The following is a 17577-nucleotide window of genomic DNA, read 5'->3' on the forward strand; positions in this document are numbered from 1 at the left end:
GAGATTATTAAAAATACAAATAATGAAAAACCAAATATAATAGAATAATTCAGAATCTCAGATTAAGATTTATGTATTAATAAAATGAATCGACATACATAATTATATTCATATACTATTACTTTATCATGTTTAATTTTTGGAACATAAACTTATTTTGTCATGTTAATATTGCGAAACAAGCTTTTTATTGGACAAGGATTAAGTACTGCTTTCATATATCTTACAACAAAGAGGCTATTTGGATCCTCCTGTCTTTGGCTAAGAGCCAGTCAATAAATTGAAATGATTTATTCACATCTTGCCTTTGTGGGAGAAGAACATTATCTGTCTCTTATCATTTTTGCCATTCTAATACTAGTAATAGAAAAGTATATTTTCAATTTTATAATTATTTTATCGTGTTTATAATTTAAAATACTTATTTAAATTAACTGTTATCAAAGGTAATGTAATAAAAATTAAATAGTGAAATCGTCAAATTGAATAAAGAAATAAATAAAATACTATAAGCACTTATTTACTGCTGAGATCGTGAGACCCCAATTCTCAACTAGTCGATCTTATAAATATTTTATGAGGTGCCGATGGCCCTCACTTCATTAAAAGCCCTTTCATAAGATTAAATTTTATAGCTTTCTTCGAGATTGAATTGGAATAAAGATAAAATCATTTTGAAATATAAAAAAATCCTTTAAAAACACAACATCATCCAAAATTTTTCCCGATAGGAAAATATAATTTTCTCGGGGGAAATATAAAATGTACATATATAAGCAAATACGGATTAAAATGTTTTTCATATTTATCGTGAAATCTTTTGCTCCATACAAAAGCGCTACGACCCCACTTTTAAAATTTTATTCGTAGTTTTATTCACGGATCGAAGGCTCTGGTTTGATTCACAAAGCGATAGTTTATTCGACCTCAGATAGTGACAGTTTGCCTTTTCAACACATGGCTTGTTAGGGGGCTGGCGTTTCTGGGATACTGTTCTTTATTTATATCCAGCATAATGTGATTAAATTTCCCTGGCTTTTGTATTAAATAGTGTTAGAAGTTTCTTTTCCGTCGTGCGCACAAGGGTGTAAATGTAATGCGATGGTTGTGGGTTCGATCCCCACTCGGGGTAAATTCGAAGTTAATTTCTTCGTTTTGGCACCAAAGCCCGGCAAAAACCCAGCGTTGAGTACCGTAATTTAAAACGCAATGTCTCGAAAAATTCAGCGGAAAGAGTACAACCTTGCTGTTGAAGCTGAGAAAAAAGAGTTTCTTTTATATTATTATTTTTTTAAAATACTAACGCTATACTCCGGAGCTGCATGAACATATAGGATTGCATTACATTTAATGTTATATATCTAGAATGTGGTCGCTATTAGACATTGCAGGTAATTAGTATAATTAAAGAGTACGTTGTATATTTTGTTTATATCGATTATTTAGAACTAGACTTCTACGACTGCATACTTATATTGAATGAATGAAACATATGGAATGAATGGAAAAATATATAAAGACAATATCTATATATATAAAAGGACTTGTCCTCACTGACTGAGGTAAGACGCACGCACAGCCGTAACCGCTGTGCGTAGAAACGTTAAATTTGGACAAAAGTTTACTTTCGTAATCTGGACATCCACTAAGAAGGGATTTTGAAATATTTTAACCCTAAAGGGGTGAAATAGGGGTTCAAAGTTTGTATGGAAAAAAATTTAAATCGGCACCGATTTTTATAAAATTTGAATTTTAGATTTTTAAAAGTATTTAATTTAACACGTGTTTCATCGTTTTTTAGAATTCTCCCCCTAAGGGTGCAAATAAGGGGTTGAAAGTTTGTATTGGTTTTTTTTAAATCGTCACCAATTTTTATAAAATTTGAAATTCAGACTCTTAAACGTATATAATTAAACACATGTTTCATGGTTTTCTAGAATTCACCCCCTAAGGGTGAAAATAAGGGGTTGAAAGTTTGTATGGGAAAATAGAGATTTTTATAAAATTTGATATTTAGACTCTTAAAAATATTTAATTGAACATATGTTTCATGGGTTATTAGAATTCACCCTTAAATACGCAAGCGAAGCTGCACGCGTCCGCTAGTCTTTATATATTTTTCCATCCATTCCATCCTAATAACATGACATTCAGTCAGATTTGTAAGTTAAGTAGAGCGTACTCTCGAATCCGAATGAATAGGAAGTCATTCCAATTTAGAATAACATTGAAATACTGAATCAACTTTTCCAATTTAGATTTTGAAAACAAACATATGAAAAAAATAAACTTAAAAATCTTATTTTTATAACAAAATTCTTAAATAAATATAGATTAAACGAACATTCACAAAGCACTTAGATATTGAATGTTTATTAATGGAGAAGTATCAGATGTTGAAGGAATAGGATCGCAAACTGAAATACCTTAGCGAATCCAGCCGCCGGGTTGGGCGCGGCGGCACCCGGGACATGGGGCAGTACCGACGCGCGATGCCAGCCAGAGCCAGTGCTCTCCCGGACAGCGTCTCGGATGCGCGCTTCCTCACTCCTTCTCCACAATCGAACTTCTTCGGGAGACAATGATCGAAAACCGGAACGAGGCTGCAAATATTTCCGATTCGACAATGTGAAGTGTCCCATTGTGCTCCCGCGAACAGATACAACCAGTGAAGTACTGGATTATGCTGTGATCAAAGGATTAATTAGTGATTTCTACGCTTGTTACTTCAATGCAAGTTGGTCATTATTTTTTAATCTGTATTTTTAAGATTAAATATATGTTAGCATATATTTTATATAAAAAATAAACAGTATTTAAATAATAAGACACTAAAAAATATTGGCAATAGACCTTAAATTTATTGTTTTTTTTAAATGTACAGAAAAAAATATATTTAAATATGCTTTAAATATACTGTAAAGATATAAATAATATTTGAAATCGTCATAAGAATTAAGCTATTTTAATGATAAAGCCCGGTGCTCTAACAAATGAAGGTAGAGTACTTTTGAATACCCACAAAAAATGTTATTGCTCTTTTTACTCGTTCGCTTTGAATGCTTTCTAACGTTGAATTTTTTATAATACCCGAGACTCATTTTTTATATGTATACTTTTTATTTATTTATATTTTTAATATATTAATTATTTTTATATAAAATGTTAGCATTTATTTCATAATATATTATATTTGGGTAACATTTGATTGTAATTTTTTATTATATTGTACATAATTGAATAATATAAGTACTACATAATTTACAGAATATTTTATTTATTCTATTTTGCAGAAAGCTAGCAACCTGCTTGCGGCTTTGCTCACTTATATTATACAATTTTTTATTTTCTCATCTGAATTACTTTGATGATCTAATAATATTATTATTTTAAAGATACTATCCATACATTAATTGCTAAAATTCAATAAAACACTTATTTTGTAGCAATATTAACGCATGCAATTATTTATATTGACATAACTATTTTTTATTTATGAAGTAATTAAAATAAAATAACACTAAATATTAAGGAAAACTTACCAAAATATAAACGTGAAAACTGCATTTAAATCGTTTAAGCCGTTTTTGGACCAACGTGTACAAACGCACAGACATAGGTACAGACAGAAATTTTAAAAATCAATGTTTTGGGTTCTAATTAAATATTGGATTTTCTTATATATCTTTAATTTACAGATAGCGATGTGTTACAGTTTTATTATATTTATTTTATTATCTTATAAAGTAACAATTAGATAAAAAAATATTAATATTTGGAAACGAAGTGATTTGTATTTAAACATTTAAAAAATATGAAAATTGTAATGCAGAGAAATACCCTAGAGTATATAATTTAAAAATCAGCCTCCACTAAGTAAAAACATTTAAACAATTTCGTTAACAGACATGGAACAAATTAAATCATAAAGATATATATACTTTTTACTTCCAATTTTCATATAATGTTAGCAGTGTTGCGAGTGCAGTTAATATTAATTGGCTTACAATTTAATAGCAGTTGCTCTCGTTAAATTTTCATCTGTCTCTTTAACACCCTAGCGGTGCTATTAATTATAATGTACTCAATAAACTGTATAATAAATAAAATACCCTCTATTTGGTTTAATTAGACCTAGTAAAGAAAGGTAGCGCGGCGTTAAATTCCGCCAATCAACTTGCAATGTCTCGAATTCTAGTAAAAGTGAAGTATTTTAACACCAGGTTCTCCCTACATACTGTTCTACGCGGGATAAGCCTTGAAGATGAAGCTCACAATGTATTACTAAATTCTACCGACCTACTATATTTGTATTTTTATCTTTTTTCTTTCTTTTATCTTTTAGTTTTATTTCTTATGTTGGTAATACGACGTTAAACGACAAAGTCATCAGTTTGGGTGTGACAAAGACAAATTTCACTCCATAATTGCCCTTAACTGCGAACGGGCTTTTTTGTTTTAGATAAAGTAAGGAAATTGTAAGTATCTCTTGGAACTTGTTGTTTGATAAAGCTACAAAATAAAATAATACTTTAAATAACAACGTTTAAAAATTATTATTTTTATTTTTTAGGTTCTGCACCTTTTAAGGAATAAAGGAACCCTTATAAGATTATTTTGTTGTCCGTCTCTCTGTCTTCCAAAACGCGTATTTATTAAAAGATGAACCTGTTTTATCAATATAAGGCTTGGCTGTGAGAAATTTCTGACGATCCTACTCTGTCGAACTGCTAAAAAGCGTAATTTTAATAAGATTTTTTCAAGAATTAAAAAAATAATTAGCTTATATGCATCTTTTAAACGTGTAAGTACTGTAAAAATATCCTTTTAGTACTTCAAAATATAACAAATAACACAAATTAGCAATTTTCACTTTCGATAGGTACTTTTCCTACAGATCCCTAGATAAAGTTCCAAAAGTGAAATATCGTTTTATACTAACGTTTGTACGGAATATGTCAATATTATTTTACATATGTATTTACATTTTATAGAATACCTACAATAAAATGAATGGAAATTATGAACGGAAAATTTAATGTCAGTACGACTGCGTTTATGGTTTTGACCCCGTTTTTCTTTTATGGACAAATAGTCTAGATAAATCTACAAATACCTTCTATCCATACCTATATTATAAATTCGAAAGTAACTCTGTCTGTCTGTCTTTTACACAATCAGGGCCAAACCGCTAATTTAATTGTGATAAAATACTCATATAGAGGTACTTGAAGGTCTCGGGATGAACATAGGATACTTTTTTATCTCATATTTGTAATATTTTCGATTTATATCAATATATTAAAATACTTATTAATTTGACATGCAATTTATTCCGCTATGTTTATAACAACCATCGCTATGCGACCGTTGCTAAGCAACGATTTGTAAAGTTTGTTGTTAGAAAACGTCATCCAAAATGAGCTTGCTTAACGCATCTCTCTATTGAAAACCGAAAATAATTTCATTTAAATATATTTAATAAATATTCGTATAGTTCAAGCGGGCGTAGCCGCGTTCGGGTCCCCTAGTAGTTATATATTTTTAAATATCAAAGAAAGCATTATTTAATAAAAACAATTTTACTCTAAATCTATTCATTATATTTATTAGATACATTTACATGATAGAGTTAGATATACTGAACATGTCTGATATAATGACACCATTATCACTTAATTCAGTTAATCCAATATTTATTAGGTTTATTAATGTAAAATGTAATTATGTCACTTAATGTCTTACTTGACGTTTCCACAATATTATTAGTTTAAAGTGACATACAGAAAATACCATATAGCAGGGTAAGCAGAGGGAGCCTGGGGTTTGAATGGGGAACGAAGTGTCTTAAGTGTTAATATTTTAAGTATTAAGACATTTCGTTCCCCATTCTGACACTTCCCTTCGTCACTTCCCCTCGAAATCTTGAGGCATTGTATGTTGAGTGGCGGAATTTAACGTAGCGCTTTGTCTGGTTATCAGAGCGAAGAATAAAAAAAATATCACGTTTAATATTTCATTCCTCCGAATAGGCATTGAACCTACTACAATTGTCACGTTTTACAGTCGCACATTTCTGCCGCTACGCTATGTCGGCCTCAAGTTACTTTAGAAATGAATGTAAATTTTATTTTATATTTTAAATCAGAAAACAAAGTTTCAAGAATAGAGTCAACCTAAGAACAGAGTTGTTCTTAGCACGCGTAAGCAGAATTTTAATTAAAAAATCTAAAAGTACTAACAAAAACTCTTAAGCATTAAATATTCATGTTAGCCAAATCAATAAAGAAAACCTTAAATGATATTTGAAGCTTACTAGTCCCAAATGAACCTCCTATTTCGCATAGACGGTACTAAACTCCAAAAACTCCACAAATGAGCGACCCCGTTTCAGCTGATTGAAAAAGGCATGTAACCTATATGTTTCGCCTCACTAAACGAACATTTGTTAGAAAGCCGCATTTCGAAGCTGCCACTATTTCAGCTTAGTTACGTAACGTTAATGGATAATGGATGGTATCTTTTTTAATAAAAAAATAAACTTCACGCTGTAACCTGTACACAGCAGGGTAGGCAGAGGGAACCTAATGTTAAAACACTTCGTTCCCCACTTTCTGTCGAATTCTGGAGGCATTGCGTGTTGAGTGGCTGAAATCAACGTTTTTTTTTAATTCTACAATTAAAAAAAAACGTATTTTTATTATCTACATAATATTTTTTTTTTGCAATAAGTAATGGGGTGTAGTTCAAACTACATTTGGTTTAATACAGTAAATAAGTAGTAATGGATTTGCAATAAGCAATCTACATTTTGTTTAATACACTAAATAAGTGCTTATTTTTTTAAAATAAAATAATGTGAGACAAATATAGGCTTAAAACTGAATTAATTTGATTTTATTTTTCAGTTTTGGAGTTGTTTTCGTATCCTGTCATAATATATTATACTTTGTAATATATCAACAGTGAGGTGCTTTACATTGAGGCCGTCGGTTGTGGGTTCGATCCCCGCTCGAGGAAGTGAAATATTTATTTACGTTTATATTTCCATTTCTTCGCTCTGGTGTCGAGGCAAAGCGCGGCGTTGAGTTCTGCCACTCGACACGCAATGCCTCCAGAATTCGACAGAAAGTGGGGAACGGAGTGTCTTAACACTAGGTTCTCTACCCTGCTGTGTGCGGGATACAGCGTGAAGCTGATTTGATTTAATTTGATTTATGTGCTTTACAAAATTTCCTTAATGCAACCATTCAACAAATTAACCATTTGTAACATTTGATAATTTTACAAGAGAAATAAAATGAGTTAGTATAATTAGAGATAAGTTCGAGGAATAAGCCTGAAGATAAATAGAGTGAATTTAGAATGACGTTAATGAAGTCCCCGCAATTAGTAATGTCGTTAAGATACCATTATTTTTGAGTAGGAGTAGCTGTTTCACACCACTGACACTTTCCATTTAAAAGTTAAATCGATATATTGCAAATGCTGTGTAGAATTTAATTTTTTTTGCGTTAATTTTAAATGAATTTCCATATTTATTAAAACAATTCTTATGAAGTTGGATCAATATATTGCAAAAATCCGTAGAATTTTAGATAGTATTGTTAATTTTAATAATTCATCAATTGAAATAAAAAGGTAAAATTATGCATATTTTTGGCCACTTATTAGTAAGTTAGAATATTTTAAGATAAAAATTTCGTTTAATTATAGGTATCTCTTGTGATTTTATTATATAACCGTGAACTAAATTATCTACTAAAAATAACTATCCCGATGTAAGAGTGAAGTATGTATTTCAAGTGTAATATCAATGTTTACTTACGAAACTGACATTGTTTTCATCCTATATCTTATAAAACAAAGTCGCTTTTCGTGTCTGTCTGTTGTTTCTAACTCTTCTTCTTCTAAACCACCCAACGGAGTTTGATGCAGTTTTCACCATTAGGTCGAGTATTTTTCGTAGAAGGTTTATATATAATTTATTATTTGTACATTCTTATGTAAATTAACATAAATACGATAAATATGTATAAAGTCCTACCCGTTGAGACACTTTTGCGCATGCGCTGCTCTAATGGTAAGTACTACATGAAAAAAATGTACTGGAGTATTGTTCCTCTTAATAAGATCTACAAAAAAGTCCGCGAGAGCATATTCGTATCTTTTAAGAATAACGTGTACTGATCATATTTCTCTCTAAAAATTGTAATTTCAATATATTTTTTATTGTGAGGGATATTTTTCCATAATGGTATTAATCCTTATCCTTTAAAATACTTTATTAATTTTCTATGTTAAACGAAGATAACATTTGCTTTCTACACTATTTCGAAACTGCGAATAGTTTTACAGAAAAACGCATTTAATTGTTGACATATCACGCCGTTGACACCTCAGCTGTATCGAGTCCTGTTTTACTTATGCCTTACTCTCAGCATATAAATAAATATATTAGTTACGTTGGCCATTTAATGTAGATCAAAACTGTCTTTTACTGTTTTTCATTTTAATAAATATTTTAGAATAGTTGTTAGAATATCAAAAAATCCTTGCTGCGAAACGGCTTATACAAGCGCGTCCGCCGTGCCCGCCTGCCTTACACGCATCGGTGGTTCAGTGGTAGAATGCTCGCCTGACGCGGGCGGGCCGGGTACGATTCCCGGCCGATGCATTCTATTTAATTTTCCTCACAGGCAGCCACGTAGTGCTTGCTTTTCATCAGGGACAGAATACCCTCTTCAGCATTAACCACAAGCTCGAAAAAAAAACCCGCCTGCATTTATAGAAACGAAGATTTAGATGCATTTGCACGTATTGGATAATTGGAGTTGAATGTATTATTTCAGCGTGATATATTTGGTTTCATATTTTTTGTAGTAGTTATTAGTAGGAAGGTTTTTGTTTATAATTTCTTGCGTTTAAAAATAGTCATTTAACTATCTAAAAATAGCCATTTAAATATATTTTAATAAGTACTTGAAAAGATTAGTAGCACAGATTTAAAATTACGGTACCTACTAAAAAATCCTTGCTGTGTAAAACAATTGGAAAATCCTTATTGAAACTACGAAAATCCGGGTTGCATTAGGGTTTAATTCATTTTCACATTATCTTAAGTGCTTTGCAAACATACATTATATGAATTATCCAGCAGTAAAAGCGGGCGAAGCCGCAAGGGGGTCGCTAGTTTATTATATTAAAAATATGATGAAAATCAAAATATGCTGTATATTTTAATAGGATTTGAAGTCAGAACGTCAATTTGAATGCTAATGTAATTAAGGTGGTAGAGTTAAAACAATCATGAAATTGATTAATTAAAAAATGTTCTATACAAAAATTTAAATTCATATATACAGGATTGTAATACTTGTATATCAGAATTTGGCTTGACAAGGGTTTATAAGCGTTTTAGTATTTCGCTTTTTAATTAATAAATTGTTATATTTAGATGATTCATACCATATTCTCATTGCCAATGAGAGAGAGAGAGAGAGAGACTAAAATTATAAAATATTTTTTATTCACGAAAATCCGCCTCATTTTTCAAACGGATTTTGCGGATGGACAAGCTTACACGAATAAAAAAGTTTTCCTGTGGTCTCGTGCAAACCAAAAAATAATCCCTATGTAGTCGTTTAGTAACATGTTTTTCGAAGTTTTTTTCATATAAAAAGAAGGAGTATAAAATTATTTTATCATTCATTTTGCTTATTAATGTTGTCTTGGTAAAAAAGCAACAATAAAACTGTTTTATTTATTTGTAAAAACAGATTTCTTCGCTCTGGTGTAGAGTTTGTCTTGCACGGTGTTAAGTTCCGCACACAATGCCTATAAAATTCGGCGGAATTCTCTCCCCACCCTGTGTTCGATATACAGCATGACGCTATAAAACGGAGCTTGCTGAATAGCTTAATTAATTATAGTTTCAGCTCATATACATATAATATCTATACTTGAAAGTAACTACGTAAGCTTTTAATATTGTACGTAGCTAAATTGATTAAAAAAGATATATTCGAACTAGACTCTAGAAAAACTAAAGTGGGAAGAAGACTTGCCACTGCAGTTTTGAACTAACAACTTTGAATCATCCCTTAATAATATGATTTTAAGATCTGACTTTAAAACAGAAGGCCTAACTCGTTATAAATATCAGACTTAAGAGATGTTAGGTTTCTATATCAAGAAATATTAGACTCAAGTGAGGGAAGTTGGCAGGCCACGCCTTGAGCTATCTGTTCTCGTAAAGTATACGGAGATGTCGTTCTGCATTGGATTTCTGTTTAGTTATATAGAATAAGATATTATCAGATTATGGGAATAAATCAGTTACAGTTATTTCCATATTTTTGAAATCTGTAAAAAATATTTATTTTCAATTTTTTCATCACAGGATTCAAGATTTATAGCTTAAAAATGTGTATTCGTTGGAAAGTGTTACAGTGCCGAAAGGCAGCAAAAAAACAACTTTAAAGTGCCATGAACCTAAAGTGGACCAGTCTTTTATTTGGATATCGTCTAACTTTTATTTTACATTATTAACTGTATTTAGCCTTTGTAGCTGTATTTTATATTTTAGTGTGCTCCTGAAAAACTGTGAAATATATTAAGTAGAGTTATTTAATATACTTCACACTTTTTTTATGTATTTGAATGGTAGCTTGTTATGTTAGCTATGTTAGCTTCTACGTTCCATCATGCATAAGGCAGAGGGAGCCTAGTATAAAGAATTAAGACAGTCCGTTCCCCACTTTCCGCCAAATATTTGAAACTTTCCGCGTTGAGCAGCAGAACTCAAAACCACGCTTTGTATTAGGTAATAACAGAGAGAGAAAATGTAAATATTAAATAATTAATTTCCCTGATTCCACCGATTTCATTATAAATATATTTGTAAATCATTTTTTTTACAGAGAACTACCAACAATGTTGACTGGATGAATTTAAAAGCTGAGCTATATTTTTAAGCTGCAACTTTTCCCAAAAGAATGAAGATGGCCGTCTTAATAGGTAATAATAAACTTTTATACAAAAGAAACTATGATTTATATAATACTAAACTGTAAACACCGTTAAATTAACCGCCATGCCCCTTTTACCTGCAATGTCTTTTCTAAACTTTTATTGTTCCATTACGTCTGGTAATAAAACGAAGACCAGAGAATGAATTTATCTTAGTCACGTAAGTTTCAAAATTTATCTTTATATGTATGTGGAGATAGAGATCGTTAAATGCAGCTGTAGTATGCTGCTTTCGAAATTCATTGGTTTTTTAAAACTTATATATAAGCGAAAGCATTTTTATATAATATCATCCATTTACTTTATTTTTCCCTCTTTAATTATCATCATCATCAACAGCCATCTTTTGTCCACTATTGGACATAGGCCTTCCCCAATTCTCGCCACCACACTCGATTTCTTTAATTATATTAATAATTAATTTCATATATTATGAAATATCAATATTTATGTTCTCCCAACGAAACTGAAAATATATTTGTGTGATATTAATTAGAAACATCCTCCCAAGTAGAATTATAGTCCATAAACCTTATTGTAACAATTTTTCTTATTTCTGTAATTTAAAAACGATTTTTTTCTGTAATAATAATACTTAAACGTTTGCTCTGTCATCTGTTTTTTAATTAAAAATAACAAGTAAGATCTCAAGAGAATCGCTTTACTTTACTAAGACGGGTTGTTTTCGTTCTGGGGTGTCACGTTGTCGAGTAATCTCTACAATTTTCAGTACAATAACAACCAATTTTTTTCTTCGTTTGAACTGAATTACATTTATAATGAAAATTGTTTGTACTATTCTTATTATTCTATTCTAGTTTATAAAATTATTTTTACCTTAAAATGTAAAATATCTTCTTTCTTTACTCGAGCCACTTTCTACTCGTTCAACAGTTACTAAAAACATACAATGCTATAACTAAAACAAATATTATTGAGATATACCTACTTAATTACTATATCTAATGGCAAACGGCCGTTTTATATTTAAATTTAACATCTCTAACAATTTATTAATAATTGTGATTTTCCTAGGACCAATCCGCACATCAGCGGTGATGTTCGTGGCGGTGGGCAGCGTCTCCGCCAGAGTAGCCGGCAAGATGGGCGGCTACTCCAATAAAATGAGTGGTACGAATGCAAGTTAACTTAATTTAATATATGATTTAGTTAATATCTTCGCTATAAGAATGGGTAAGAAGCCATGATGAACCAGTTGTTTTGCCTGAACACAAGGTCTGGATGTAAACGCTACGAGTTGTTGGTTCGAATTCTACTTGAGGAAACTAAATATTCATTCGCAATTCATTCAGAATTCGACGGAAAATGAGGAGTGGAGTGTCTTAACACTAGGCTCCCTCTGGCTACTCTGCTACCAAGGAGAAATAGCATGAAGCTGAATAAAAGATTTATCTGCTTTTATAAAATATCGTAATAATCGTACTTTTACGATTTGGAAAATAGAAAATTAAAATTGACGATTCATTTTATCTCAAATCATGTTTCCTAAAGAGAATGTATTTTGGAGGTCGGGACGTGTATTTACTCGTACAATTTATATAACACAATTCAATTAACTGTTTCTGTGCCATTTGACTTAACCTAATTAAAGGAGATGAGTCAGTGAGGCCAGTCGTGGCGCAGGTGCACAGGCTTGTGGCTGTAAACAATATGGGTTGTGGATTCAATTCCCAATTCGAGACATTGAAATATTTAATATTTTAATACTCTGGGGTCGAGGTAAAGCCCGGCGTTGATTTCTGTCATTCAACACGAAATGTCTCCGGAATTCGGTGGAAAGTGAGGAACGTAGAGTCTTTACACTTAGTTCCCTCTGCCTATTTAATTTTTAACTTATTCCGTTATTTTGTTATATATAGGAAAGTCTACAAGCGGCATAAACGAAGAGATTATCTGGATAAGTATAAGCATGGCGATTGCTATTGCAGTACTTATAGCGATTGCCCTTTGCTACATCTTAAAAGAGAAGTGTACCAAGAAGCAAGCGTACAGGGACCACTCATGACGATATAAAGAGGAGTTCGCGAGACATGCCCTCGCGGACTCCATCACTGACGTCGAGCTCCCAGCTTACACCCTCTACCCTCAATACTCACCAGATGGAACCGAATACTTTTACAATTTCCATCGTTTCTCGTATTTAAAAGATAGTTTCAAATTACCACCTAAGGATTACCCTTCGTATGGCAAGGAGGATGTATACATTAACGCGTGATCCTTATACCATGCGATGGCTGATTTTTCAAAAGAATTTATATAATAAAATAAAGTAAATAAATATTTATATATACTACGCCAAATGTAACTTTGAATTTATATAAAGAAATAATCAAATATTTGTAGATATAGACGCATAGATTACATGTTTAGACGATAGTGTGTACAGTACGGTCAACAAGTTTTGGCCGCCCTGAAGTTAGATGTGGACTAGGATTTTTCTTTTAAATATTTTCTTAATGAGTGAATAACGGCCACGACTTATTAAGCGTACTGTAATATGTAGACAACGTGTATATGTGAAAATTATTAAAATTTAAATATTTACAAAGAAAGTATGAATGTTTGAATGTAACTATATACAACTTAGCGCGTTATAATCAAAGAGATTCTTACTGTGATAGAAGTCTTGGGTTGGTTCAAGGATCTCGTTTGTCTTTAATTATATAAGCTACAATTATAAAGGACTTACTTATCCTTTAATATGGCTTGAGAGTTCATTTTATATTACCCAATCACGAAAATTTGATAAAAAATATCAAAATATCATAAATATTTAATTTATTAATTACTATTTTTAACTATTATTCAATATTGAAATATATAGATATGTAAGTAGACATAATGGAATTATTAGTAATTTATTATTTTTTATTAATGTATGAAGAAGTAGTATTAAAATTGAATATCTTTGACCACTAGGAATAGTAAATTTTAAATTATTTTATTTAATAATATTGTATGATATATAAGTGAAGGCTATGGTTTTTTAACATTCGTAATATCACTTACATAAAAAAATAATTGTATAACAAAATAAACAAAAATAATGATATTATACTTTTTAAAGTAATTCCTTTAATATCACCCTTATATTGAAACTACATCTGTACCTGGTCTTGAGTTATATATGACGTTTGGGATTAATAAACTAATTCTGTACATAAATATTACGTTGTTCTTTATTTTCATGCAAATAAAAAAATATTTCGTAATTTAAGAACATCGAAAAAGAACACAACGGCGTTGAATTGCGCCACTCAAAACACAATGCCGCCAGGATTCGAGGTAAAGTGTGGAACGGAAGTATTTAAATTGCAATGGAATGCCTGAAACCCAGGTTGCCAGATTCCCTCTACCTACTACGCTACGAGTATGTGCGGTATAGAGCGTAAAGCCAAAAACAAAGAAAGAGAAGAACAAAGAAGAACATTTGTAACGATGAAAGCAAGTCTTAAGTAATACTTGCATCTACATCAAACTCTTTATTCAATTTAGCAAATTTCCTACAATGTTATAGACAAGGCTTTTGAGAATTAAATCTTTTAACAACTATTGTTATACCTAATAGCTATAATTACAATAGAGACCGACGTGACGTGACGTGACGGTTATAGGTTCGATTCCCACACAGGGTGGAATTATTATTTATTAAGGAATTATTTTCATTTTCTTATTATGCTAATAAATTCCAAGTAACGCACTAAGTGAACCTTGAGAATTCAGCGGAAAGTTGGGAACGGAGGGTTATAATGGGAACAGAGTGACAAAGACTCTCTGCCTACCCTACTAAGAACTAGCTGTACATTTTTGTTCAATACGGACATTTATATGTACTTGAGAAAATAAACATCCACACTTAAAAACTTATCACGTTCATAATATGTCTTGAAAGTACATATGATATCGTATTTCATTTCCTGCTTCCAGATATTTTATGGCTTTATATCTTGCCATATTACAACTTCATGTTAAGGTTTCATAAATATTTATTACAGGTTTCGATCTTCCTGAATTCTTCTTTATCCCGATTACCTATAAAATGGAGCCAATCGGAAGTTTATAGAACATTTTCTAACTAATAGGACCATTAATTCGTTTTGCTTTGTTCTTAGCAACAATAGGAAATTTATCTATTTAAATTAAAAGCGAAAATATAGTGTTAGTATAGCGTCTTTAAAAAAAAGTCGGTTATACGCTTTTCTTTTTATTAATTATTATATTAATAAAAGTGTGTATTTATTATCTTTTCCTCCTTTTTAGGGTTCCATGCATAGATATCTGATATAAGTATTATATAATAAAAAATAGACAAGTCGATAGTAAACAAAATATAAGTATTACAGTAAAATCAAAATTTATTCATTTGATTGTCTACTTAATAAAGAAAATATAAAACAATTTACCTGAAAACCGAAAATTGTTTTATAATTTTATTAGTGCAATTATGTATGAACAAGTTCCAGCTATAAGTATTTAAAGTGAAAATTACATTACTCTGGCTTAACCTCAAATGAATCTATTCAAATGCAACGCCGAAAAAGCTTTGAAGCTCAAAGAGATTTCCAATCTTTTGAATTTCCTTTACTTTCATATACTTACTACAAAAGAAACTTATTCAATTAATTTATTTAATTGCTTCCTATCTAATGAAATATTATTTCTAGAAATAAATTTATAATATACGCTGACCAAGTCCTATTACAATTTACTCTAGCAAATAAATTAAAAAGGAATCTTGCTTTGAATTTAATGGAATTCTTTTGAGTTTAATTTCACGTAAGAGGCTTTTAATTATAATTAGATTCTAGAGTTGTACTTACATATATATAATTTGTTAAGAATGACGCACACGCCTCATTCACTAAATCGAGTCGTAGGAATTGAAGTAGTAGGTGTTTACGTTATTGTGTCGTCACACGTCGTGTAGTGTCACAACTCTCTCGTAATATAGTGTGGATAAAATTTGGAAACTAAAAAAATCCTACGGTCAAACCGTTGACGAATCTTGATTAACTTTATGGGTTCTTGTTTTTTTTTATGGAAAAAGGCGAAGGCAAACGAGTGTTCGGGTCACCTGATGGTGATCACCGCCGCCTACGACCCCGTGAAGCACCAGAGCTACAGGTGCGTTGCCGGCCTTTGAGGTGGAGATAGACGCACTTTTTGGAGGTACCCATATCGTACCGACCTGGAAACACTGCCGCGGGTAGGGTTTATAATATTTTACTCTATATGCTCCTCCCGTAAAAAGGAGTGCATCCTGTATATAACTAAATAAAAAAAAAACTTTTTTTTTAATTTAAATATATACAGACTTGTTAGAAAATAGAAAATGTTTGTTATACGACATGAGACAAAGAACATTCATATACATGCAACATGCAACATGCAAGTTTGCTGTACTCTATACCAGGTGTTCCCAAACTGTGCGCCGCGGCGCCCTAGTGCGCCATAGAAAGTAAAAAGGGGCGCCGTGAGTTGGTTTCTAAATCTAAAATCGGAAATTTCAAAATCTAATTGAAATTGAAATTGAAAATTGATTAAGAACTGTCATACTTTATTATTCTTGTCTTAATTGTTATTTTCTCATTTAAATAAATAAAACTCAATTTCATATTAGTGTAGGTATTCTTTCGATTGTTTTTTTTTCTAATAGCGAACTAGCTTTGGTAGGGCGCCGTCAACAAAATACCAAACTTGTAACTGCGCCGCGAGCTGAAAAAGGTTGGGTACCCCTGCTCTATACTATAGTGCTCTATTTACATGACAGTAGCGACACTACGAGCAGTATAGCGTTGATGGCGGTGACCGTGCATTCATTAACAGAGAATGTAGTGTTCATATTGAGATTGGAGTCACTCTAATTTAAATAAAAACGTTTGGAACGAAAATGAAACGCATTTGACCAATATAGATAGAAAATATAAGTTGCTTAAGGCTTAAGACACAAATTAAGGTTTTATATTGTGCTAGCAAGTAAGATACTCTACGTAATATATGTATTTGTCAATAATAAATAGTAAATACCATAAATACAAACGGCACCTAATGTAGGTAACTATAATTTTCTTTTTTTATTTCATAATAAAATAAATATGTATGTTAATCCGTCCCAGTTGTCCAGTCGTCCCGTTGAGGAATATCCCTGATAACGAGGCAAAGCGAGGCGTTGAGTTCCGCACTCAACACACAATGTCTCCAGAATGTGGGAAGGAAGTGCATAATGGGAACAACGTGACTTAACATTAGGTTCCCTGGGCCTAACAAACTCTGTGTGGAATACAGCATAAAGTTATTAAACGTGTAGATGTTAATAAACATCATTTTTCTATTCTGTTCTTTATTTATGACGTTCCACAATTCATGTTTCAAAAGTCAAAAGAGTTAGGTAATATTTCAGTAAAAGTTACCTTCACAAGTAAGACAACTTAAATCTTCATACAAAATTTGAATGTTTTAAATAGCTTTACCGTGTATTTTACATAAACGACTGTGCACTCACAGAATAAATTATGAACTTGATAG

The 17577-nt window shown here is 31.3% G+C and overlaps 2 protein-coding genes across 3 annotated transcripts in view; both read left to right on the top strand.

The window, feature by feature from the left end:
- Nucleotides 1–17577, top strand: part of LOC146531512 (uncharacterized) — a 136296-nt gene that overhangs the window by 29044 nt on the left and 89675 nt on the right. The gene's annotated exons all lie outside the window — the stretch shown is intronic.
- Nucleotides 2483–14219, top strand: LOC146531513 (uncharacterized). 2 transcript variants are annotated; one of them, XM_085198454.1, is made up of 4 exons: nt 2483–2741; nt 10923–11019; nt 12067–12162; nt 12912–14219. In XM_085198454.1, the coding sequence occupies exons 2-4, from the start codon at nt 10998–11000 to the stop codon at nt 13055–13057; spliced, it is 264 nt and encodes an 87-aa protein (XP_085054580.1). In that variant the 5' UTR covers nt 2483–2741; nt 10923–10997; the 3' UTR covers nt 13058–14219. The 2 variants fall into 2 exon arrangements, with proteins under 2 accessions (XP_085054580.1, XP_085054581.1); XM_085198455.1 differs by having other exon boundaries at nt 2483–2737.

The sequence above is a fragment of the Heliconius melpomene genome, chromosome 15, assembly GCF_056956725.1.
Source record: "Heliconius melpomene rosina isolate 202511_hmr_F chromosome 15, ASM5695672v1, whole genome shotgun sequence".
NCBI lineage: Eukaryota > Metazoa > Arthropoda > Insecta > Lepidoptera > Nymphalidae > Heliconius > Heliconius melpomene.

What these genes read in the sequence shown, in the direction of transcription:
- LOC146531513 (XM_085198454.1), top strand. Translation starts at nt 10,998, where the DNA reads ATGAAGATGGCCGTCTTAATAG. An exon ending in GAAGATGGCCGTCTTAATAG is followed by an intron (nt 11,020 to 12,066) that starts GTAATAATAAAC and finishes TGATTTTCCTAG; the next exon opens with GACCAATCCGCACATCAGCG. An exon ending in CTACTCCAATAAAATGAGTG is followed by an intron (nt 12,163 to 12,911) that starts GTACGAATGCAA and finishes TGTTATATATAG; the next exon opens with GAAAGTCTACAAGCGGCATA.